Raw genomic sequence first — 26,862 nt, 5'->3', positions numbered from 1 at the left:
ATTAAATGATTTATTGGAGGTGAGGGGCTTGGCAAAGTTCCTGATAGTAAGCGCTCAATCATCATTATTAATTGCCAATTCACAGGCACAACCTGGTCTCTCTAGTCTCCCGGTTCTTGTGCTGCCAACTCCCCTGTTGGGGTCCAATAGGATACCTACTGTCTCAGGTGATATCCCCGTTCTGCCATCGCAACAAAGGCACCAACCAAAAATGGCGACTTCTAAGCCATCAGAGGGAGTCAATTACCGGTCACGGTACCGATATATACGACAGGCGCAGTCGGGAAGAAACGGCTAGGGCAGGGTACCTAACACCAGGGTAGAAGGCGCAGAGTTCGCCCAAACTCGCACGCAACCACAAAGAGGAAAAAACCCAACTGCAGGAGATCAGCAACAACCCAGAGCTGCGACCACGTGTCCGAGGGCAGTCTGCGCTTGCGCAAACTAGGCGCGCGCCCGCCGGCCGGAAGAGCCGCGCGTTTCCGGGTTGGAGGCGGGGAGCGGTGCCGGAAGTACTCGGGGAGGGCCGAGCAGTCGGACCGGCTGCTGAGACGATCGCTTCACTGGGGCAGTCTCCGCATATCATGGGGAGATAGACGCTGCTGCCTGTGAGTCTTGGGCCCTGGCAGTTGAGGAAGAAGAGCGGGAGGAGGGAGTCAGGACCCAGACCCACAGTGGGTCAGTGTTTGAAGAGCCAGGTTGTGGAGGAGACCGGGCTTTGAGGAATCAGGCTCTTGGGACGGGACTGAGGGGATCGGGGCTCGGAGAAGACGCGGCTGTGGGGACCCGGGCTGCAGACGGGGACTTAAGGAACGGGAACGGCTGAGTTCTCCGTCACTTGAGGAAAAGCAGTCTAAGAGTAGACCGGATTGTGAGGACCCGCGCTCCTAAGAGGAGAGGGTCGGAACGGAACGGGGCGTGAAGACACGGGGTCCTGAGAGGTAAAAGCGGAGCTGTAAGGACTTGGGCGCCTAAGAGGCAGAAGCGGGACAGTGAAGACACGGGCTCCTAAGGATTCAGAAACAGCAGCGAAAACTTAGATCCTTGAGCAGAAGCAGAAAGAGAACATTTGGGTTTGGGAGAAACAGGAGCGGGCAGTGAAAACGGGCTCCTGTGAGGACAGGATCGGGGCTTGGAGACTCAAGTACCTGAGGGACCTGGGCTGTGAGGACCCGAACTCTTAAAAGCGGAGAGTATAAGGGACCATGGCTGTGAGATCAGCCTCTAAGAGAAAGAGAGAGAGTTTGGAAAAGATATAGTGATCCATTTTCCTCATGTTCTCTGAACCCAGAGTGCTAAAGGATGTATTCGGGGAAAGACAACTCCTCCTTCGCGCTGCCTGTTTGGCTTATGGCAGGCTTTTCTTGTGTCAGATACTTCATCTAGGAAGTCCACATGCAGTCACCTTCATTTTCTGCTTCATTCTTGTGAAGTTCGGATGTGAAGTTGAAGCAGTTCGAACTCAGTGTATACTTGACAAGTGCTTTAAATCCCATTCCACTCAACCCTGATTGAGCACAGATCCGTGCATCTCAAATAAAAGACTGTGAGAGATGGAAGGGCCGGAAAAAAGATATTCTTTTTTAAATTCCTATTTTACATGTAAAGAGGCCAAGGTCCAAAGAGGGCTTAAGATTACAGTGATTGATTATATCATGATTTTGATACAGTACCCTCCTATACATAGGAAATAGGAGATAATGCTTGGTTAATACCCCTTGAAAACATGCTTCTAGAATTTTTGCTCTCACTTCACACTCAAGAGGGAAATTTTTACAGATTCTATTACTTTATTTTGAGTCTCGTTACTGTATTGACATTGATACAGTGACTGTCACTACTAGTTAGGAAACCTTTAAATAAAGCCTATCCCTCCCCCAAAAAATATAGTAAGCCATTTAGAAAGTTTCAGATAAGTAAGCTGTATCCTATCTTTTTAACATAAGCATTTACTGGAGATGGCTGCTTTTAGATAAGGTTGGCAGGGAGACTTAGAACAGTCACTTCCCTTCAGTAATACCTTTTACTGAAACCTACTCAGGCTAACCAAGCACCATCATAAGCACTTTCAAGTATTATATCATTTAATTATCACAGCTCCACAAGTTAGATATTGTTAGTCTCATTGTACAGGTAAAGAGATTGATTCAGGGGTTAAGTACCTTTCCTGAAATCACATGGTACTAAGTGGCCCATCCCCAGTCAAACTCAGTTATGTGTTTGACTAAAACCTTTTTCTACTTTTCTAAGTGAATTCCTCTCCATGTCTTAGTTTGTCCATCAGCAAAATAGAAGTAATAGTTATATAAAGCATATCATTGAACGAAAGCACCTTCTCAAGACTTAATGTCAAGTATTGTAACTTATTAGGGTACTTATATAGTATAGTGTCAAGCAGAACTATATTCCTGTGATTTTAAAGAAGCATAGATATTCAGGAAAGAAAAATAGGACCTGAGTAGAACTTTTCCTCACAATGAATGAAGTAAGATATATTTAATCTTAAATTTAGGAGGCCAAGAAAGACCAATTTGAAGGGCTTAAATTGGATTAACTTTAAATTAATAAACTAGGTGATTGGGGAAATTGAGTTAACTTAGTTGAAACTCCTATTTTTTCTCAATGGATTTGCCTATACTATTTGCAAGTATCTATACTGTTACATAGGTGATCAAAACGTACACCAAATTATGAGGTGAAGTGTGCCCAGGCCACCATTCTAAAGTACTTGATGATTTAATTAATGATAATTTATTACTGAGTAAATGTCCTTATCCACATTACAAAATGTACTTATTTCACTCATTGATGGTCTTAGCATTGACTGAGTTATTATAATAGGATTTCAAAGTACCTGATCAGAAAATCATTGTGTTAGAGCAGATATGAATATAGAACATATTATTTTTGACCCGAGGTCTTTGTGGAAAGCCCCAAAATACTTTGGAGGCAATACATCCGCAATGCATGCAGTCTGCACTGTGAAACAGGTGTGTTGGAGGCAGAAGACAAACTTTGAAATTTGTACATATGGGCTTAATTTAAAATCTTACACTAATTTTTAAAACTGAAAGGGACTTTAGAACTTGTCTGGTCCCACTGTGGAAACTCTGGTCAAAGGGAGCTCACATAACTCAGTGGCAGAAGTTAGGTGGCATACAGCCTTCCTGTCTTGGGTCTTTCCTGAGCCACAGTACCTCTTATCAATCTCCTACTGACAATTTGCCAGTACCTTTTTTTTTTTTCCAATCCACTTTTTTTTAATATCCATAGTCATAAGAATGGTTATAGGATGCCACCAACACATAGTAGGATGGATGAAACCTTTTAGTTTTAACACACTGATTTTTATAACTCAGATTTAAAAGAGGAGAGCGTGTGTGTGTGTGTGTGTGTGTGTGTGTGTGTGTGTGTGTGTGTGTGTATAATGTTAGCAAACATGTTTGGAATGTGTTCTCTGTGCTTACTATATACCACATTCTCTTCAAGTGCTTTAGATACATAAACTTAATGACTTGCCACAGCACTCTCATGAGGTATACTTTATGATTAACTCTGTTTTACAGATGAGGACATTGAGGCATAAAGAGGTTGGGTAACTTGCTCAAAGATATAAAGTTAATAAGTGGCAGAGTTGGTACTTGAACCCAGACACTGTTACTAGCGTCCATGCCCTTGACCACTGTACTACCTTTGTGTTAAGGTAGTCCAAATTAGTCCAAAAACTAGTGGAGAAAATCTCACAGTTTCTCTTGCTCTCAGCTCTCACAGATTGCAATTAATTGATTCTTTTTGGTTTATTTAGGCTGAGAAGTATGAGCTCATTTAGTTACAGCTAGAACCAGGGAGGAGAGAAACAACCAGGGATAAAATCCATTCATTAAGTTAAGTCATGCAGCGCAGTGATAGGGCTTTTATACCATCAGGTTGGTAGTCCCCTTCTCTCCAGTATTTTGCTTAAATAATACATTCCTAAACATTTCAGAAGTAAAAGGCGTTAAAGACAATCTGGTCTTCTATTCCCCTATTTTCTTCACTTAAAAAATGTTAATGAAACATGCCCAGAGAAGGCCAGGTCTTGTAACTACTGCAAGTTCACCACTGGTTCTCCTACCCTTTTGAAAAATGAGATCCTTTTAATACAGTGTTAGGGTTGCAACTGGATATCTGTTTGAGGTACAAAGTTGTTAAAAGGAAAAGCAGGGCTTGTCATCCTCAACCTATCCAACCACAGTTTGAATGAGATGGTTGGAGGAGGGAGGATAGACTTGGCTATTTAATTGAACTCCTGACGATACAATCTTATTTTGATAGAATTATTAAACATTTTTCAACTGTAGATCACTGGGGGCATGGCCTTTCTGGACTTAGTGAATTCCATAGCTCATGATTTCCACATAGGTACTAGTCAGGATTTACTATTATAATTATTCTTTCAAACTGTTCCACAGTTAATACCTCTGTTTTTACACAGCAGTACATCCCTATTTCTTGGCATTCTAAGGAAGTGAGAGTTAGAAATTTGAGTAGCTAAAAGGCACCCATGGCATTTTACATAATGGAATTTGAGTTATTTACATACAGTCACTTCATTCTACCCTGCTTGGTCAGCATCATCCACAGTTGGGCTTGATAAAACTTTTTAGTAAACAGGTAATTTGGATGGGGAGTCACAACCTGTATTCTGATCAGGTTGTAAGTTTTGTTTTTTAAATTTACATACCATAAAATTCTTTTAGGGGGTATGGTTCTGTGAGTTGTAACAAGCACTTACTGTCATGTAAGCAACCATAACAGGGTTACCTAACAGTTCCATGCCCCCCCAGATTTTCCCTCATGCCACCCCTTTGTAGTCAGACCCTCCCCCACCCCAACCCTCTGGCAACAATTGATCTGTTCTCCATCCATATAGCTTTGCCTTTTCCAGAGTGTCATGTTAATGGAATCACACATTAAGTAGTCTTTTGAGTCTTGCATCTTTCACTTAGCATAACTCATTCGAGATTGTCCATGTTGCATGTTTCAGCAGTCCCTTTTGTTGTATTTCCATTTTGTAGATAAACCCATAATTTTCTTATCTATTCACCATTTGAAGGACATCTAAATGGTTTCCAGTTTGGGGCAATTATGAGTAATATTGCTATAAAATTCACATACCAAGTTTTGTGTGAATATAAGTTCTCATGTCTCTAGTTTTCATTTCATTTCATTTCTCTAGGATAAATACCTAGGAGTGAGATAGCTGGATTATATGATAAGTGTATATTTAATGTTGTAAAAAATTGCCAAACTTTTCTGAAGAGACTGCATATTTTACATTCACACCAGAAATATGTATGAGGGTTTCATTTGCTCCATATCCTCTCCAACACTTGTTTATTTTTAAATTTTGGCTATTCTAATAGGAATTTAGTGGTATCTCATTGTGGTTTTAATTTGCATTTCCTGAATGACTAATGATATATTTAGCATCGTTTCATGTGTTTATTTGCCATCTGTATTTGGTGAAGAATTTCTTCAGATCTTTTGTTTATTTTTCATTGGGTTGTTTTTCTTATTGTTGAATTTTAAGAGTTCTTTATATGTCCTGGATAAAAGTTCTTTGTCAGATACGTGATTTGTAAACGTTTTTTTAGTCTGTGACTTATCTTTTCATTTTCTTTTGCAGAGCTGAAGTTTTACATTTTGGTTTAAGTCCACTTTATCAATTTATTTTGTGGATTGTGCTTTTGGTGTTGTATCTATGAACTTTGCCTGACCCAAAGTTGTGAAGATTTTCTCCTAAAAGTTTTATACTTTTACATTTTTACATTTAAATCCGATGAGTTTTGAGTTTATTTTTGTGTAAGGTGTGAGAGGTTCATTTTTGTTGTTAATGCTATATTTTTTTGTTTTATTTTAAAAACAGATCAGTATTACCTGTTTCTTCAGAGGAAATGAACCAAATAATAGTTTTTAAATTTTTTTCATAGGTAATATATGCACAGAGTATAGAATTTGGGATATACAATAAAAAGTAAGTATAAACTTCGGGGTATACGATGAAAAGTAAGTCTTCTCCCACCTTGGTCCCGTAGGTCACCCAGATACTACCACTCCCCAAGGCAACCGCTGTTATCAGTTTCTTATATATATTTCCAGGAATAATTTATACATTTATAATTGTGTGTGTGTTTTAATGAATGATAGCACATTATTCTCACTATTCTGTACCTTACATTTTCACTAAATAATGTATCTTGGAGATCATTTCATGAGCTTCCTTTTTTTTTTTTTTGAACAGCTTTATTGAGATATCCTTGACGTATCATGCAATTCACCAATTTAAAGTGTATAATTCAGTGTTTTTTAGTGTATTCCGGGTTGTGCAACTATTACCACAATCTAATTTTAGATTATTTTTTCCTTCCTAAAAACAAACCCATACTATTAGTCAGTCCCTATTGCTCTTCCCCCACCTCCCAGTCCTAGGTGACTGACCACTCATCTACTTTCTGTCTTTATATATTTGTCCGTTCCGGACATTTCATATAAATGGAATCATGTAATATGTGTCTTTTGTGACTGGTTTCTTTCAGCATAATATTTTCATTAGTCTCATTCTTTTGCAATGTACTCCATTATATAGTTATACCCTAATTTGTTTAACAGTATCACTTTTGATGGACATTTAGGTCGAAACTCCTTGTATGTGTAGTGTTCTATCACATACAAGTTCAACTAGAATATAGATTGCTAAAAATGAAACTATTGGATCAAAACAATATATACTTTTATAATTTGGGTAGATACTGCCAAGTAGCCCTTTGTAGCGACCTCTAGCTGATTTATATTCTTTTCATCCCAACAACACATGAAATGACTCCATAATATATTCAAACACAGTATATATAAAACTTTTTCATTGTTTCCAAATGAGGAATAAGAGATAGCTTGTAGTTTTAGTTTGCATTTTTATTGTGAATGAGAATAAGGATCATTTCATTATTTTAAGAGCTATTTGAATTTCTTTTTCTTACACTGCCATATTTTTTGCAATTTTTCTTTTGGGTGGTTGGATGTTTATTGATTTGTAGGAATTTTTTATAGAGAAAAGAAATTAGTCTTTTTTCTGCTATGCATTGCATACGTTTTGCTAGTTTGTCTTTTGCCCTTTATTATGTTTGTTGCAGTGTAGACATTTTTATTTTTATGCAGTTGGACATGTCATTCTTTTCTTTTATGGCTCCTGAGTTTTGGGTCATTTTAAGAAGGGCTCCAGTTACTCTTGAGAATTTTTTTCCCCAATTTTTAAAAATTGAGATAATTGTAGATTTATATGCAGTTACAAGAAATAATACAGAGAAATCCCTTGTACACTTTGCCCAATTTTCCTCAGTAGTAACATTTTACAAAACTATTGTGTAAAATGACAACTAGGATATTGACATTGATTCAGCCCACCAATCTTATTCAGATTTCCCCAGTTTTACTTATATTCTTTTGTGTGTGTATGTATATTGTCTTATACAATTTAATCACTTTTATAGGTTCGTTTATCCATCACTACAGTCAAAATACTGAACAATTCCATTACCATAGGATCTCTGACATTGCCCTGATAACCATACCCACCTCCCTCTCATCCACACCTTGGCAACCTCACTAATCTGCCCCCTGTTTCCAAAATTTTGTCATTTTAAAGATGTTATATATAAATGGAATTATACAATATGTACTCTTCTTGGATTAGCTTTTGCTCCATATAATTCTCTGGAGGTTCATTCAAGTTGTATATATCAATAGTTCATTTCTTTTCATTGCTAAGTAATTTTCCATGGTGTGGATGTACCACAGTTTGTCTAACCATTTACCTGTTGAAAGACATCTGAATGGGTCATATGGTAGTTGCATGTTTAGTTTTCTTTTTCCAAATGAACTTTATTGAGGTATAATTTGCACACAATAAAATGTATACATTATAAGTGTGTAGTTCTGTGAGTTTTGATAACTATATGCAGCTATGTAAGCATCACCCCACTCAAGATATAGAATGTTTATATCACCTTAGAAACATCCTTCATGCCCCTGTGCAGTCAGTCTCTGTCCGTCTATCAGTAGAGATTAGTTTTACTAGCAATAGAATTTCATATAAATGGAATCATACAGTATGTATTCTTTTGAGACTGGGTTTTTCTCCTTCACTTAAATATTTTAGGATTCATCCCTGTTGTTTTATATATCAGAGATTTTTTCTTTTTTTTTTTTTAACAAACTTTTTCTTAGACCAATTAGATTTACAGAAAAATTATGAAGATAGTACAGAGTTCTCATATACCCTATACCTAGTTTCTCCATTATTAACATCTTATATTAGTATGGTACACTTGATACAATTAATGAACCAATATTGAAACATTATTATTTAACAAAAGTCTGTAATTTATTCAGATCCTCCTTTCCCCTAAAATACTTTTTGTGTTCCAGGATACCATATTACATTTAGTCTTCATGTCACTGAGGCAACACATGCTTAGATGTTTAAGAAACTGCAAACCATTTTACAGAGTGGCTATACCATTTACATTCACATTAGTTACATATGAGTGATCCAGTTTCTCTGCATCCTTGCCAGCATTTGATGTTGTCACTATTTTTTATTTTATCCATCTAATAGGTATGTAGTTATATCTCATTATAATTTTAATTTGCTTTTCTTTAATGACTAATGATGTTGAACATCTTTTCATGTGCTTATTTGTTATCTGTATATCCTCTGGTGAAATATCTGGTCATATCTTTTGTCCATTTTCTGATCAAGTTACTTTTTTTTAGACTGTTGAGTTTTGAGAGTTCTCTATACATTCCAGATACTAGTCTTTTGTTGAAACTATTTGCTTACAATCTGTTTGAAAATATTTTTTTCCAGTCTGTAGCTTGTCTTTTCATTCTTTCCACGTGGGCTTTCACACAGGAAACTTTTAATTTGATAAAAGCCAATTTATCAAATTTTCCTTTTATTGTTTATTTTTTGGTGTCATATCTAAGAAGTCTTTGCCTAGCTAGAAAAGTTTTATAGTTGTACATTTTACATTTAAGTCTTTGATCCATTTTGAGTTAATTTTTGTATAAAATGTGAGGTTTAGGTTTCAGAATATTTTTTTAAAATCTATATTTTTCCAAGTATGTGATTTAATATTTAAAATTTAAATATTTGATCCATCTGGAATGGAGGAGTGTATAAAGGGAAGAATGTATATACCCCCCTCATTCCAGATGGATCAGATATTTAAATGTTTAAATTTTTAATGTGAAACCAGATGTTTTCCAGATATACTCAATTATACACCACCATTTATTCAATAATCTATCTTTTCCAGATTGATATATGCTATGAACGTTAGTATACAAGTTCATGTGGGAACTTAAGTTTTTATTTTGGGGGGATAAATACTTAGGCATACAATTCTTTACCTATTTTGGAGGGATTGGATTTATTGCTCTAATTATGGTATAATTTACATACAATAAATTTCACAGGTCTTAAATATTCAGTGTGATGAGTTTGACAGTTGTATAAACCCATGTAATCATCACCCATCCAAATATGTTATGTTTTAAATCCAACCAAATAAAAAAACAATCTAGGAAACTAAGAGTAGTATCAGTCTGGTAATGAATGTCTGGTTATCATCTGCCTTGTTCTGTTTTAATGGAAAAAGTAACTCACCCAGCATTATTGAAAATTCAGAAGCATTGTTGCTTCTCAGCAATTAGTATAATAAATTGCAGTCTAGTTCCTTAGGGAAAAACTTCGATTTTTCTCACATTATATAGGTTTCACTTATTTCATTAAAGTAACTTATTTTATTAATAGCCATTAGAGCTGTTCCTTAAGGTTCATTCCTCATCTGATATGTGATTATTTATATTTGCTACTGTGTAGATAGGCTTAATTTTTTGTCTGTAGGTCTTATAGAAATTCTCATTAAACAGAAATCTCTATTACCAAAAAATAGAGATTTATTTTTTGCTCTATTTATCTTGAGCAACATTCAGTACTATTTGAGAAGCCCTAGAAGGTTGTGGGAATGTTATTTGAGAGGTATAGTATATTCGATGTGGTGAACGTACTGATAATCAAAGGCTTTTTCATAGAACTTGCTCTGGGAAAAATAGTTTGCTTTTATAACATTAGAACAACTACAGTCATCCCCCCTTATCCCCAGTGGATACATTCCAAGACCTCCAGTGGATGTCTGAAACCACGGATACTACCAAACCCTATTTATACTATGTTTTTCCTATACGTACATATCTATGATAAAAATTAATTTATAAGTTAGGCACAGTAAGAGATTAACAACAATAACTAGCAATAAAATAGGACAATTATAACAATATACTGTAATAAAAGTTATGCAACTGGTCTCGCAAAATATCTTATTGTACTGTACTTACCTTTCTTGTGATATTGTGAGAGGAGATGATACAATGCCTATGTGATGAGATGAAGTGAGGTGAATGATATAAGCATTGTAACATAGCATTAGGCTACTAGAAGAGCTACTTGAACATGAGCACTGTGATACCATAACAATCAATTTGATAACCCAGATGGCTACTAAGCGACTCTCGGGCAGGTAGCATATACAGTATGGATATGCTAGACAAAGGCATGACTCACCACCCAGGCACAAGTGAGCGAGGCAGCACAAGATTTCATCATGCTACTCAGAAGAGTGTGCAATTTAAAGCTCACAAATTGCTTATTTCTGGAATTTTCCATATAATATTTTTGGACTGTGGTTGTCTGAAACCACAGGAAGCAAAACCTTGGATAAGGGGAGACTACAGTATTACTATGTTAAGAATCTTTTCCTATCCTGATTCTTCCAATGGTAGCATTTGTGGGCAAGGGAGGAGGCACGGCCCAAATGTGGTTAAAAAAAACAAGTGATCCTCATCCTCTGCTGTCCCCCTCAGCCGGCTCTTAGCCAAAAAATTTCTCTTGGTCATTTAACCATGGCCGTTAGTTACTTTTATTAAAGGTGAACAAGAGGAAGATGCCATATTAGACAGTGTTGGGGAGGAACTCAGCAATAGGAGCAAGAGTAGAACAGATGCAGATGTTCATTCAGGTTGCGAAGCTTTAGCAAGTTCTGAAAACCATTGCGATGATTCCTGCAAGTTAAAATTTCACAACTTTGGCCAATAAAGTGTTGCATATGCTGCTAGTTTATCCCTAACAATAGGTGTGTTATTCATTTTATAGGACGAGAGTCTGTTATTAAAATCATCATTAATTTTAAAAGTTTATCTCCTAGGAGGGATAAGGAGATATGTTTCTTTGTATTCAATTTGCCTGGATCCTGGTTGATGAAGATGTGTCAGGTCATGGAACTGACATTATCCTGTGGCAAGGGTGGTGCTTGATGCCAGTTGTTCATTTACAGGTAGCTTTTGAAAATGGCTGCCTCTCATTTCACCGGGCTCACAGCCGTTGCTGATGTAATTAAAGATCTAGACACTCAGATAGCTGTAAGTAAGCTCTTTGAGGTCACTGTGGGAGGAACTTGGTGAATGTGCTTCTGATCTTGACGGCACCACTGCTGATGTCCACAGATTCAACCTCATGGCTCTAAAATTTAGGAGTCTCAGCTGCTCCAGGCTAAGGACTCTGCATGTTCCTAAAGATTGCTAACGCTCAGAGAAAATTTGCCCTTGATGACAAAGATTTTACTTTTAACAATTGCTAGAAATTGTGTTTATTAGGCATAGCCTGACATAGATTTAAGCATGTTTCGAAATGCCAAAATGAACTAATCTGTTTTCTGAAGTTTTGTGGTTGAGATTTAAGTATGTGACTGTGCCACGATTTATTTGAATTTAACATTATTTGTTCAAAAATAATGCATGTATATTTAACCATGTATTCTGTTTTACAAAGTCTTCAAAAATGGCTTGCTCATCCTAGTTTATTTTGGTATACGATTCCTCATTTCATTTACTTTTTCCTTATTTCAATTTTGTGGACTATTTCATTTAGCTTTTGGAGAAGAAATGGTTTCTAAATATCAGGTGAGAGCAATGAATATTCTTCATTCCCTCCATTTTTAATGTACAGGTATCAAACGGTCACTATCCCTGATAAAATGAAGACTCTTCAAAGTCTGACAGACCTCATATAATTTTACTTTCAAAACTCATCATTTATTACAGGTGCCTCTGGAGTTAATTCTCATGTTTTCCTTCCACAGTTGATTGGCCTTGGTCCTCATACCTCCAAAAAGAAACAAGATCTTGATAAGCTCTATGAGCTGAAGTCCAAAGCTCGGCAGATTATGAACCAGTTTGGCCCCTCAGCCCTAATCAACCTCTCCAATTTCTCATCCATAAAACCAGAACCAGCCAGCACCCCTCCACAAGGCTCCATGGCCAACAGCACTACCGTGGTAAAGATACCAGGCACTCCTGGGTCAGGAGGGCGTCTCAGTCCCGAAAACAATCAGGTATCATCCTCTTTTTGGTCTTCGTAGTCACCTCTTACCTGTTATTTAAACTAGTAATGCTTTGAGAGATGTTCATCTCAGATGCTGCCTCTTTCTCTCAGCTGAAAAAGAAGGTCTCTTCTCTCCTTTGGACTTCTAAAGTTCTTCATTGAATTATCATGTACAGTATTTATCAAATTTTACCTGTGGTATTTATGTGTGTGTGTGTATGCTCACATGCTTATGTACCATACATTCATATACACATACTAACACAACACCTCGCCTCTGACAGGTTTTTATATATTTATATATAGATCTATATATGCTATATAATTGTTCAATAAAATAAAATAGTTAAACAGCAAAATGATGGATTCACTATTCATTATTCTTATAATAAAATACTCTTGCCTCTAGTCTTTTCTCTTTCTAGTTTATCCAAATGCTACCATTATTAATTTTCGGCAGTGATTCTAAAATCTGCCCCCCTCTTTTTACCCATCATCCTGATTCTGTCCTCCAGAGCCACAAGAAATAAGAAATAAATATAATCTCAACTTGGGCCTCATGGGCTGGGTAGAATAGGATGAGGAAACAATATTTCAAGAGAATGTGGGGACGGACTAGCAAAGGTAAATGGGGAGGATTGGGCAGATAAGCCAGGAGACCAGGTTATGTTGAATGTAGAGTTTATTGGAAAAAAGCAGGAGATAAAATTGTATAGGCAGGATTACAGCAGAACATACTGGACTTATACTAATCAATTTCCGTTGGAAGTTTTAGTTAGTAAACAATTTTTTCAAATATTTAATAGAGGAGTTAGAGTAATATAATGAAAGTAGTATGTCTTAAGAGGATTAACTTGGCAGTGAGGAGACAAGAAAGGTACAAAAGGGAGTAGACTGAGAGGAAGACCAAGTCTAAGACTTCTGCAAAAAATCAAGATATGTGGCGAAGGCTTGAATTAAGTGATATTGGTGAAATGGAGAAGAATAGATAGATCTGAGACATTATTAACAAATATTTATTTTAAAGATTATTTGATATTTTCCTTATTTCCAAAGTTCCACATGTTTATTCCAGAAATGTTACAAAAACTGAAAGAAATCGATAGCCAATAATTCTACCACCACCCCAAGATAACTGTGGTTAGCATTTTAGTGTATATCTTTTGATCATTTTCTAATGGCATATATATATGACATGACTTTCCCTTTATGAAAAGGAGATCATCATTGTACATGCATATACAAATATTTAGTTATAGAAAGATGAACACATGTTCTCTGCTCTCAGGGAGCTTCCAGCCTATTAAGTCAGAAACAAGCAAGTTTATACATATAGACAATGATGGAAAGGTACACAGGGTACAGCAGAAGAAGTGGAAGAAGGAAGAAGCTATTGCTTTTACCTGGGTGGGCTAGGAAAAGCATTAGAAAGGAGGCACTCTGAGCTGAGCAGGTAGAAAGAAGGGTGGAAGAGCATGTCAAAGGCTCTACCATTTGCGACGGTCAGAAAATTGCAAATTATTTAATGTAGAGAGAAGGTGAGTCACAGTGAGAAAACGAAGAGGCTAAAATAAACTGCCTGACAGATGGCTGCTCTTTCTACCTTTCTCTAGGCTACTTCTGTCTTGAGAGTGTAGTCTTGTAGCAAGTCCACCAGGTTGGCCGGACTGTTAACTCTTTGGAAGGTAGAAACTAAAACCAACAAATTGACAGACAGCCTTTCTTCATCATAGAGTAATGAGTTTTGTGTTTTTTTGTTTCCTTGATACTTTGCTGAAAACTCTTCTCTCAATTAACTTCAGGTATTGACCAAGAAGAAATTGCAAGACTTAGTAAGAGAAGTGGATCCTAACGAGCAATTGGATGAAGATGTGGAGGAGGTAAGGTGGCGTTGCGTACCCCAGAGACTGTGTCCCTGAGAGCCAGTATAGAATAGTGGTTAAGAGCACAGACTTAAGAGGCAGACGTATCTGAATTTGAATCTTGGCTCTGCCACTTACCAGATTTGTATCTGTGGACAAATCATTTAAGCTTTCAGAGATTCAGCTTCCTCCTATGTTGGTAGGGTATGATATTATTTATCTACAGGGTTATTGTGAAGGCTCCATGGAATAACTTACACAAATTACCTAGGAGAATGCCTACCACTTTATACCTAACAGATGCTGCTAGTTTTGCCTGTCAGAAGGGCATAGTCTGCTGCTCATAGGCAATCACTTTCAACAAATTGTTTCTAGAATATTCCTCCATATTCTTAAAATGATATTCTTTGTTTCATTAATTTTGACTTCCTGTTATGGCAGATGAGAATTTTGTTAAACCAGTCACATACATGCTATACACTCTTTCCCTTGTTTTTCCAATATAGTTCTTTTTCCAATATAGTTTTGTCACAATTTTTTATTAACTCAAATTGGTATTTACATTATTCTGACTATATGATATAAATATTGTTCACCACTGAGCCAGGTCATGTCTATGTTTACGTTTCCTTTCTTCTATAACTTATTTTCTTTAAGTTGATAATTGACTCATTTTTATTAGTTTCCTTTATGCCTTTTTTATTTTGCTTCTACTCTCAGCTCTGTTATACACCTATCAACATGGTTTTCCAAATGGAAAAATAATTTATTGGTTTGGATCATCTTCCTCTCCACCAAGATTTCAGTTACAGAAAACTCCATTTTTTCGTGGTCTGATTAATCTTAGGCCACTTGCACAAACCCCTCCTGAGTCTTCCTTTTCTCTTTGGATCTCTTGTTTCCTAGATCACATGTCTTCTTCTTATTTATTTCCTTTTTTTGTTAGAGCACATTTTTTGTTATTTTCTACGAAAGATAGATGTGAATGTCTGAAAATATCTACATGCTAACCTCATGTAATTTTTAGTTTGGTTGGGTTTAGAATTCTCTTTTGGAAATCGTTTTTTCCTTTCAATTGTGAAAGAATTGCTCTATCGTCATCTAAAAATCTGTGAAGAACTCTTATGCTATTCTGATCCTGATCCTTTTAGGGTCTTATATTTTTCCTGCATTTTCATGAATTTTCATATGAGCTTTAGTATGTATCTTTTTTTCATTTGTTGTGCCAAGTTCTTGGAGGCTTCTTTTATACTAGAGACTTGTGTGGCTCAGTCTGGAATGATTTTGTACACTTTTGTTTTTGTTTCTGTTTTTGCCTTTGCTGAGTAATATGTAATGATAAGGAAAGAAAATGCAGGTTGTAAAAACATTATCCTCATTGTTTTTTGTGTGTGTTTTTTTTTTTTTTTTTGGTCTTTTTTTTTTTAGTATATGTGTGGTTTTGGCGGTGGGGGGGCAGCAGCTTTATTGAGATATAATTCATGTACCATAAAATTCACCCATTCGAAACAGTTCAGTGGTTTTTAGTATATTCAGAGTTGTGCAGCTGTCAACACAATCAATTTTAGAACATTTTCATCATCCCTAAAAGAAACCCATACCCATTAGCAGTCACTCCACATTTTAACCCAGACCCCACAGCCCTAGGCAACTAACTACTAATATATTTCTATTTTTTATAGATTTGCCTATTCTGGACATTTCAAATAAATGGAATCATAATATGTGGTCTTTTGTGACTGCCTTCTTTCACTTGGCATAATATTTTAAGAGTTCATTTATGTTTTAGCAGGTATCAATACTTTATTCTTTTTTATGACTGAATAATATTTCATTATGTGGCTATACTACATTTTGTTTATCCACTCATTAGTTGATGGATATTTGGGTTGTGTCTACTCTTTGGCTATTATGAATAATATTGCCACGAACATTCATGTGCAACTTTTTTTGTTTGCTTTTCCTTCTTTTCTTTTTTAAAAATTTATGTACAAGTTTTTACATGGACATGTTTTCATTTCTCTTGGATATGTACCTAGAAGTAGAATTGCTGAGTCATATGATACCTGTGTGTTCTTTTGAGGAACTGCCTGTTTTTACAAAGCGCTGTATCCTTTTCCATTCCCACCAACAGTGTATGAGGGTTCTATTTTCTTTATTTTATTTAATTAATTAATTTATTTTTTACGCCTACAGCACCTGATCTTCCTAGGTGGTCTCCCATCCAAGTACTAACCAGGCCCGACCCTGCTTAGCTTCCAAGATCAGAGGGGATAGGACTTGTTCAGGGTGGCATGGCCATAGATGAGTTCTATTTTCTTATATTAGTTTTTTTGATACTTTCTTCTCTGTTTTTTGTTCATTCTTTCTGGGATGACAATTGGTGGAATATTGGATGTGCTGCATTGATCCTCAGGTTTTTTTGATTTTTTTTCTCTCCTATTTTTCATCTCTTTATAATTCTAAGTTCTGCTGGTTGAGATTTTCCCTAGTTTATCTTCTAATCTTTTTAACTTTTTTTAATATAAAATTTTTAATTTTCTCAAGCTTCTTGTTGACTAATTTGTCCTTTTTTTATTTTCCTAAACCACTCTTATTTTTTGGTTGTAATATGTTATCTTTCTTTCTGAGGATATTAATTACTTTTTTTTTTTTTTACATTTTCTTCTTTTCCTTGCATTGTCTTTGTTTCCTCTGTGTCCCTTTTTTTCTCTTTGGTTTGTTTGTTATATTTTCTTTTTTGCATTAGAGACTTTCTTCAAATGTCTGTTGATCCTAACTATCCATTCTTAAGAATGAGCCACTAAAAAGCTGATTTGAAGCAAAACTTATCGACTGATGAGCTTTGTCCAATAATAAATATACTGGTAAATGTTTAACAACCAGCTCTGTGGAGAAGACCCTGATTTTCAGCGTATCCTGATTTCTGTGGTATAACTATCCCAACTATGCCCTATATTAAACTATTAACATGTCACCAAGTGCAAAATTGGGAAGAAATGCATATAATTAGCTTTCATGAGCTCATCCTGCTGGCTCCAGCATACCACTGGCTTCATTTCAGAATAATAGGTCCACGAGTCGATGTTTTTACTGGGGGATTCCCTAAATGTCAGAATCTGTAAGTCTTTTCTCTGGAGTCATTTAGTATCTCCAGAGAAAAATCCTCCAGTCTCCTAACTGGAGAGTTTATCCCTAGCTTCCAACATTCTGGGATCAAGGCAAGAGAAGGGAGCTGTGTCGCTTCCCTACCTCTGGTGTGTCTGGTGTATTCTAATCCAGAGCCACTCTCATTCATTTTCTATAGGTAATAAACTTACTGTGTTCTGGGTCAGGCGTGGGGAGAAGTCACTTGGCTGCTTTTGGAGTGCAGGGGTCGATGGACTACTCTCTATATAGATATGTATCAGTTCCCCAGTTTTTAGTTCCATACCTCAGCCCAGTCTTCTGTGATAAATGGTACCTCGAAATCCTGGATCAATTCTCATTGGTATCCCCTCAACAGGCACTTGTGTTGTACCTTATGGTCTGCTAGTTCAGTTCCTCCTTTTTAAAATTTATCTCTTTAAAAATTTACTTTAAAGTTTATTGAAATCTCTTGTCTATCAAGGTTTTTTTCTCCTGCTTTTGTTTCTCTGTGGATTTATATCTTTTTTTTTTCTATGCTATTATTTTGGTGGGTTTAAGGAAGGAAAGGAGGTCATTTTGGGGATTGATCTGCCATGTTTAATGAGAAATCTTTCTTTTAGCTGGTATTCATTTGGTTCCCTAGGAAAGATGACGATGCATTAATGGTCTAGCGGAACAAAGAATGTCTGTATCAATGATTGTAGTTTAATTTTTGGTCAGCAGAGGAAGCCATAGGGAATATATTAATTTATCAAAATTTCAATTTTTTAATGAAGATTCTTAGCTTTGGAATTCTGATTTTGCTCTCCACATAGTCCAGGAACAATTTATAATAAAATAGAAAGAACCCAGGATTTGGACTCAGAACCTTGAGGTTGAATCCTGGTTCTACTGTTTAGTAGTTACATGGCTATGAGCAAGTTAGTCTTCTTGAGTCTCAGCATCCTCTGCTATAGAATGAGAATAAAATCCATGCCCCACTTTTTTCATAGGATTATCATAAGGACTTGGTGAGATAATGGTAATTAAAATGCTTTAAGAGACTGTAAGTGAGGAATTATGATTCACTTTTGTTTTCCCACCTATTTCAGAAGACAATGGGGGTGAGGGGTTGGGCTGGGTAGAAAGTGCAGAAAGCTCATCCTCGGAAAGGTGTGAGTTACACTCTACATGGTTAATGTGTTTTTGTGTTTCTCTTGCCTGCCTCACTCCTCTACACCTTAGCCCCAATGCTGATTACAGGCGATCTAATAGAAAGCCTGCCTAAGTATGTGGTTCAGGCAGATACACAGTTGTCCCAGCAACAGGAGCCTATCCTGACAATGACATGATTACTCTCCCCCACTTTTGTCTTCCCCAGATGCTGCTGCAGATTGCTGATGATTTTATTGAGAGTGTGGTGACAGCAGCCTGCCAGCTTGCTCGGCATCGCAAGTCCAGCACCCTGGAGGTGAAGGATGTCCAACTGCATCTAGGTATGTGGTCCATTTTCTCCCTGAGGTTTCTACACTATTGCTCCTTCAGGACCGTCAGGGAAAGCGTAGTCAGAGGAAGTTTCATGCCAGGATCAGATTTTTTGGGTTCTGAGTTTACGTATTCATTCAATAGTAGCATTAAATAGAAAAGAGAAATCCATTTATGGTAAGGGGAGTGAGCCCAGGCACTGGGTTTACCACTCTCTAGTTTATCCTTATCCTTCCTACTTAATATCTCTTAGCTCCTGCTTCTCATTTGTAAAGTAAAAATCATAATATCCTCCTTACAGGGTAATTGTGAGAATTATGGATTATGTTTGTAAAATGACTAGCGTAGGACCTGGCACAAAGTAAGAGCTTAGTAAATGTAGCTATCATTTCTTCACCATCCAAATAATAGTGTTTCCCTTCTAGTTTTTAGCCTATTTATGCATTTCCCCCCTCAAAAAATTATAATCGCATTTATAATTAATTTTGTATTCTGCTTTTCTACTTAATAGACATTAAAATTCAAGTGTGAGTTTTTCTGGGTGATACTCATCTAACATTTTTGGGAGGTACTCATCTAGTATAATCCCTTGGAAATGAATAAGCCCCCTTCTGCACTGGTTACAATGTGGTAAAAAGAAAGCAAACAATCTATAACTACAAAGACAGTGGGGCCAAGTGAATGAGGCAGAAGATAGATGTTAAGGGATTCAATGGAGATCAGTCCATGACTAATTACTGAAAGACTTTCTTCCCTAGATGGAGTAAATAAGACATTTCTGGTTAATATTGCTTGTATTGATAGCAGAGGACAGACGTTTTGATTATCTATTATTGTGTAACAAATCACCCAAGACAGTAGCTTAAAACAGTAACAGTTGTTTCTTTTATTTGTTTTTTTTTCTTTTGTTGTTTTATTTTTTACAATTTATTTAAAAATTTTTTATGCCACCCTGAACGTGCCCGATCTCATCTGATCTCAGAAGCTAAGCAAGGTCAGGCCTGGTTAGTACTTGGATAGGAGACTGCCTAGGAAAACCAGGTGCTGTAGGCGTAAAAAATAAAAAATTTATATTCTCTCTCTCTCTCTGATTTTTGTTGTTGTTTATTTTGTTCATAAGTCTGAGAGTTGACTGGGCTTAGCTAGGCAATTTTGTTAGGGATCTCATGTGATTAAAGTCAGGTGGTATCTGAGGCTCAGATTGTGTTGAAGGAAGATATATTAGTCTCTAAGGCTGCTATAACAAAGTACCACAAACTAAGTGGCTTAAAATAACAAAATTTATTTTCTCACAATTCTGGAGGTCAAAAATCTAAAATCCAGGTGTCAGCAGGGCCACACTTTCTTCAATGCCTATGTTGAAGGATCTTTCCTTGCCTCTTCCTTGGTGGCCAGCAGTCCTTGGCATTCTCTGGCTTATAGCAGCGTCACTCCAGTCTGTGCCTAAGTCTTCATATGGCCTTCTCTTTTGTGTGTGTGTATGTTTCTCCGTGTCTCTTCTCTTCTCATAGGATGCCTACCATATTGGATTAAGGGCTCACCATACTCCTATATGATCTCATCTTTACAACATGGGTTTGAATTGCATGGGTCCACTTATACACTGATTTTTTTCAATAAATATATACTTGGCTGCAGATTTTATACTGCAGATTCAGCTAACTGTGGATTGAAAACAGTATTTTCTATCCATTGTTGGGAATCATGTATGCAGAATACTGACTTAAGCTATAAGAGGAATTTTGACCACGTTGGAGTCAGTGTCCATAACCCCCACATTGTTCAAGAGTCTACTATTAGGATTTCAGCATATCTTTGGGGGAGATGCAGTTCAACCCATAACAGAGCTTCATCATGTCCATGTCTGATGTCTGGACTAGGAACTCTCAAAAAGCTAGGACTGTGCAAATTTCTCTCTGTCTCTCTTTCTCTGTCATCTCGCTACATGGTCTCATCATATGCAGTCCCAGGATAGCTGGATTTCTTACATGGCTCCTAAAAGCTCCAAGAATGAGTTCTCATAACCACTTGGTCTTTTCTAACCCAGTCTCCGAAGTAACACAGCATCACTTCTTAAATTCTGTTCTCTGAGGCAATTACAAAGGCGTGTCTAGGTTCAAGGGGAGGGAACATGGACTTCACCTCTTAATGAGATGACTGTGAAAAAATTTTGCAGACATATTTTAAAACCACCACAATATAAATCCATTGAAACAGAAAGTGGAATGATGATTACCAGGGGTTGGAGAGAGGGGGGAATGGGAAGTTATTGTTTAATATGTACAGAGTTTTGGTTTGGGATGATGAAAAAAGTTTTAGAAATGAATAGTGGTAATGGTTGCACAGCAGTGTGAATGTGCTTAATGCCACTGAACTGTACACTTAAAAGTACTTAAAATGGTGAATTTTATGTATATTTTGCCACGCACAAAACCACAACAGATGATATTTGAGAGTTTAGCGATCCTATTTTTAAAAATATTTTCTATGTTAATTATTGAAAATGAAATTGGAATGTCACTCTTTATTGGGTAAAAAATTAATTATCACAGAGACTAAAATATTTAAAAGTCTGTATGACCAGAACAGCTTCTGTAGCAGATCTAATGGAAGCTGAATCATAATCAGAAGATTGCTCGCAGAGCATGGGATCAGAGCATGGGGAATTAGGGAACCTGATATTAACTGGCACCAGGCCATCTAGGTCGGCTATACACACACCCTACACCTCTCGACAGATAGACTTTGCCAGTGGGGCTATAAACTCTTGACACCTCTCTTCTGGCTGGGCTGGGTGGCTACTGCCAGTATTTGCTTCTGACCCGGTTATCTATATTTTCATAGTTGAATAACTTCCCCTTCCAAGTGACTCTTTCTTTAGAAATGTGAAAGTTAAATGAGATAATGTGCATAGACCGCTTTACTCAACACTGCTTTGTAGCAGGCATTTTACTATACATTTTCTTCACTAAAAGATGTTGCTGTTATATTAAGTAAAATGTAAATGCATACATCTTTAAATATGTTGCTATACATCCATACATGTGAGCATTCATGCCTGGTAGCTACTCTCTTTTTTTAAAGTGACTTTGCATATCCATGTTCTGATTCACTGTGTGTTGATTGTAAAGTTTAATTCCCCCCAAATAATCTTAAGTGTCGCTTTCAAGTACGGACAACAAATATTAGCAGAAGGCTTCAGACATTTTTATTTTCAAAAAAATGTTGGAAGAGAGCTGTATTTAAAATTATCTTAAAACCAAACATGAATCTCTGGTTCGCTTAATATTTTCTGTGCATTAGATACAAAGTATAGCTATGAAATCACAGATATTCAATTTGATTTAAGTAATTGCCTGTCTGGACATAACAATTTGCAAAACAAATGTTTTCAATACTCTAGAGAAGTGTGATAAAGAAGTCCTCATGTAATTCCTTTTGAATAGATACTTATTCCCTAAATAATCTTATGTAAGTACAGTTGACCCTTGAACAATATAGATTTGAACTGCACAGGCCCACTTATATGTGGATTTTTTTCAGTAAATACTTACAGTATTGGAAATGTATTTTTTCTTCCTTATGATTTTCTTAACATTTTCTTTATCCTAGCTTACTTTATTGTAAGGATATACTGTATAATACATACAATGTATAAAATATGTAATCAACTATTTACATTATCAGTAAGGCTTTTGGTCAACAGTAGGCTACTAGTAAAGTTTTTTGGGAGTCAAAAATTAGACATGAATTTTCAACTGTGAGGAGGGTGGGGTAGAGGGTCTGTGCCCCTAACCCTCGTGTTGTTCAAGGGTCAACTGTACAGTATTTTTTATATTGGGAATGCTTAAAGTTCAGTACACCTATTTGTGGGTTTAAGGGACCATGCAGCTATGCCATTTACTGACAAAGTAGAATAAACATAGTTCTGCCCTGTGGGAACTTCTAGTGACAATCCTACAGGATAATCATATCCAGTGGCACAAGGACATGGAGCTGTGGCATGGACATACCTATATTTATACCCATACCTATACAGACTTTCCTCTACCCTCAGGGTTCTTCTGGCTGGTCTAATAATCAAATCGACATGAGAAAGATTAGCAAGAGAAAATAACCAAATTTAATATATATGTATATATGGAAACCCCACATGCATGAGAGGTTCAGAGACAGAAATGGAAAATGGGTATGTAAGACATCCTGGGCTAGGGACGAGGTAAGGTACCCTGGGGGCTTCAAAAGCTCATTGCAGAACAATAAGAAGAGCAGACCTTTAGTAAATAGAAGTTTGCCATGTCCTGCAGATAGGTCCAAAGAAGTTCTCTCTGATAATTTCTTATGGGCAAGGCCTCTAATTCAAATTTTTCTAGGTAGTTAAGTGAGGGAGGTGGACAGAAGTTTCTCTTGAGCCTGCAGCTAATGTCGCCTTTAGCTCAAAACAATCTACTTTCCAGAGGCACATTTTGGGGTGACTCATTCTGGATCCCTGCACTATATTTTTATCCCAGACTCTGGGGTGGCATTATGTCATTGAATGCTTTCAGCCACCCTGTCAGGTTGTTGTTACTGTTGTTACTACCATGGAAAAGATGAAGAAACAGACTCAACATCATACAGCTCCACAACAAAGCAGCAGAGCTGGGACTTGGCTCTTAACTCCAGAACTAGGATTGGCTTTCTGTTCCTACTCTCCTTTTAGCTTTGAGCATAGGAGTAAGTCCCCCTGCAGGACTACTGTTACTTAGTACAATTGATTGCTCATACTTGTCCCCCAGACCCTTGTCTGAGGGTCACACCACTTCGATGCTGCCTTCCCTGTCTCATCTCTCTGCTGGCCTCTCCCTTGCAGAGCGCCAGTGGAACATGTGGATCCCAGGATTTGGCTCTGAAGAAATCCGACCCTACAAAAAAGCTTGCACCACAGAAGCTCACAAACAGGTGAGGAGCTACGGAGCCCCAGGGCAGCTGATCCCTCGAGCTGTGTCTCAGGGGGAGTGCACTCATAGCTACTATCACTACAATTATCACTTTCCCCACAGCATGCCGTACTCTGGACTAAAGTCTGAAAGGGCAGAGGCAGCGGGACTCCACAGGAGATCAATCAGATATTTCCTTGGTACTTCCCTGTTCCCACAGGGGGTCTCAGTTTTTTCTCTCAACTCTGATGGGCATCGCTTAAAGCTATTGAATCTAGGTTTTCCAAATATGGATGGAATACATTATGGATGGAGCTTGCTCCTGCCCATCAACTTAATGAAGCCTTCCTTCATTGTTGCTGATTCGAACATCACATATGGCCCTATGACTGAGGGCAGGTTAAGGAAAGCAGAAATACGATGTAGCCCAGACTGCTCTGCCAGGCATTCTGGCCTGTGTCCTAGCTTAACCTTTGTTCTGTCTCTCTTACTGTGGAACTGAGAGGTCAGTTCCACACCGCTTCTGCTGTGAAACAAGTTGTTCCTGTCATTGGTCAGTCTAATGGCAGTGTTGGCCTCCCTCGTCAAGGCCATTATCCTTTCTGTCTTAATTTAACTGGCTACTCTGTTTTGAAGAGTAAGCGTATTCTTAGCTTGACAGGCCCAACTAACTGGGCAGTCTTGGTTGAGTGTCCCTTGTTTTTCTGTTGTGTGGGATCTCTGGAATAGTTATGTTTCCAGAGCTCACAGAGGAAGCCAGCCCCGCAAGGAAGTTGTCAATAGCCTGAATCGAAGGACCATAGTCCTTCGATAATTCTTCAGAAGAGAGTACCTCCAGTCGATAGATGGTCATTTTGGCTCTGCTCCCAAATTATCTACTTTTTGGCCCTATTTATGTATATACGTATGTATGTATTTATCAACAAATAATATCGGGACAATCTCTTGGTCAAAGAGAGCAAGCAAGTCAGTAATTCAGCTGTGGCTAGTAATAGTAAAATGTGAAGCCCATGATCTGAATGTTTCCCTGCTGGGTTGTGGTGGAAGTCGTTAGTGTCAGTTTCCTTCACTGCAAGTCATCAAGTTTGAAATAGCTCCAGGCTTGACACAAAGGCCCCTTTTCTTTTTTCTCCATCATCAGAGAAGAGATTAGGGTGTGTGTGGGAAACCTAGAAAACACGTTTTGATGCCTTTCTCATAAGTCTCCAAAAGGCAAGAGCTGGCTGGCACCTTCTGCTTTTAACTTTTTTTTGCCATTCTGCTAACCTAGAGCAGTTTGGGTCTTTTGTTCAGTGAAATAGATCCACTGACCTATCTAAGCATCTTTGGAGCCCTGTAGTCTTCAGGTTAGAAGGATCCTGCTGAGCAGCCCTGTGCCTGTAGGTTCCTGAAGTCCAGCCTGTATGTAGACCCTGCTGCCTGCTAGCCACACGTGGACATCCCAGAAAGTTCCTGACTCATCCATGTAATGGCTTACTTCTCTCTCCTTTCAGAGAATGGCATTGATCCGGAAAACGACCAAGAAATAACACATGGAAAGGTCAGGAAATGGACAACAATGTATTTGGAGATACTTGAGCTGAGACCTCAGCCATCTCATCCTTGGATTTTTTTTTTAATGCTTTACAGAGAAGCATATATTTTTTATTAACAGTGCAGCAATATCTATAATGACTGAGAGGACCTGCCAAAAGAATAAAGCCTCCTACCCCTACTTTCGGCCCCTTTTCCCTGCCGTCTCAAAGAGGAGCAATGTATCTTCCAGAGAAGATTTTATTTGTGGTTTATTATTATAAGTAATTGAATATGGGACAAAGCAGTATGATCTTGTTTGGTGAGACAGTATTAGCAGGATTTGTAGAGGTTTTTGTTTCCTTCTCCCTTCCCCTTTTCCCTGTACTTTGTAATGTCAGTGTTTATATGAATATGACTTTCATTTGCTTTTCCAGAATAAAGAAGTTATTAATTGAAAGACACAGGGCGCATGGCTTACAGCCTCTGAAATCCCAGAGGGAATTAGGAAGAGACGCAAAACTGGATGTAACTCTCTAGTCAGCAGGTGGCAGCAATGTTGTTCATTTTTGTGATTAAGGAAAAAACCCAGAGATTTTCCATCACTTTACTCCAAGGAAAGCTATACTATCAGTAGAAGTTTGAGTCTAGTTTCTCTGCATAAAATTGGGTAGAGTGACCTTCTCTCATGAGCCCCAAACTGAAGAAGCATCCTGGTTTTGGCAAAGCCTGTTCTGAACTGTTCTTTTGGAACTCCTGGAGAAAGTTGTGTTCATCCTGGGCCCGAAGAGGGGATGGCAATAGCTTTGGGCAAAGGTCTGTCTGTGCAGGTGCCTGTCTGTTCTTAGTTGTTGGCTATCTTTGATCCTGGTATTTTCACCATTGTGCAGAGGAAACCAGGCCCCTTGAGACCTCAGAGTTATGACCTTCAGTGGCTCCTAGCATCATCCTGACCTGTGTCCATCAAGCCCTTGTGGATTGTGAAGGCCTTGTGGGCTTCAGGGGGCGTGGCTTTTCCACCAGCACAGGCACGTCCACCTTGCCCTGCTTTCTGTCTCCTGAGGCTTGGCCTGCAATGGGACCCTGCTTTTCATTTCCTCCCACTCTGAGTTTGACCCCTCTCTTCACAGCCTCATAGATTTCTTGAGTAAGCAGCTCAAAGGCTGTGCTCTTGGCCGAGTTCTCAACACGTGCCCAAAGAGGCAGCCAGCTTCAGCTCTTCTTCCAACACGACCTGTCACTCAGCCACCAGGTCACTCTTGTGGCCTACCACCAGGAAGACAATGTTGAAGGGTTTTACTTTTCTCCAGAACCTGATGCCACCAGGTGATGCTCCCAAAAGGTGTTCTGTTGGCAATATCAAATAGCAAAAAGCCTCCAGCCGAGTTTCAATAGTAGGAGCAAGTCACTGACCCCAGCAGTCAAGAAGGAACCCAGAATTAGTTTCGAATCCTTCATGGAGGAAAGGCATATTCTTGAAGGTGACAAAGGAAGT

General features: G+C 37.8%; 1 protein-coding gene and 1 pseudogene across 3 annotated transcripts; one reads left to right on the top strand and one right to left on the bottom strand.

Moving 5' to 3' along the window:
• The first annotated feature begins 503 nt into the window (after positions 1-503).
• On the top strand, positions 504-25,831 carry TAF12 (TATA-box binding protein associated factor 12). 3 transcript variants are annotated; one of them, XM_011357754.2, is made up of 8 exons: positions 504-608; positions 5,973-6,016; positions 11,436-11,520; positions 12,240-12,491; positions 14,284-14,361; positions 18,833-18,947; positions 23,789-23,877; positions 25,349-25,831. In XM_011357754.2, exons 3-8 carry the CDS (start codon positions 11,449-11,451, stop codon positions 25,382-25,384), a joined length of 642 nt encoding a protein of 213 aa, XP_011356056.1. In that variant the 5' UTR covers positions 504-608; positions 5,973-6,016; positions 11,436-11,448; the 3' UTR covers positions 25,385-25,831. The 3 variants fall into 3 exon arrangements, with proteins under 3 accessions (XP_011356056.1, XP_011356057.1, XP_011356058.1); XM_011357755.2 differs by lacking the exon at positions 11,436-11,520; XM_011357756.2 differs by lacking the exons at positions 5,973-6,016; positions 11,436-11,520 and having other exon boundaries at positions 25,349-25,829.
• Positions 16,531-16,649, bottom strand: LOC111738343 (annotated as a pseudogene).
• Positions 25,832-26,862: the final 1,031 nt, after the last annotated feature.

This window comes from Pteropus vampyrus, unplaced genomic scaffold (genome assembly GCF_000151845.1).
Source record: "Pteropus vampyrus isolate Shadow unplaced genomic scaffold, Pvam_2.0 Scaffold36, whole genome shotgun sequence".
NCBI lineage: Eukaryota > Metazoa > Chordata > Mammalia > Chiroptera > Pteropodidae > Pteropus > Pteropus vampyrus.
The sequence above is the reverse complement of the archived record's forward strand: the minus strand, read 5'-3'. Positions and strand labels throughout refer to the sequence as shown.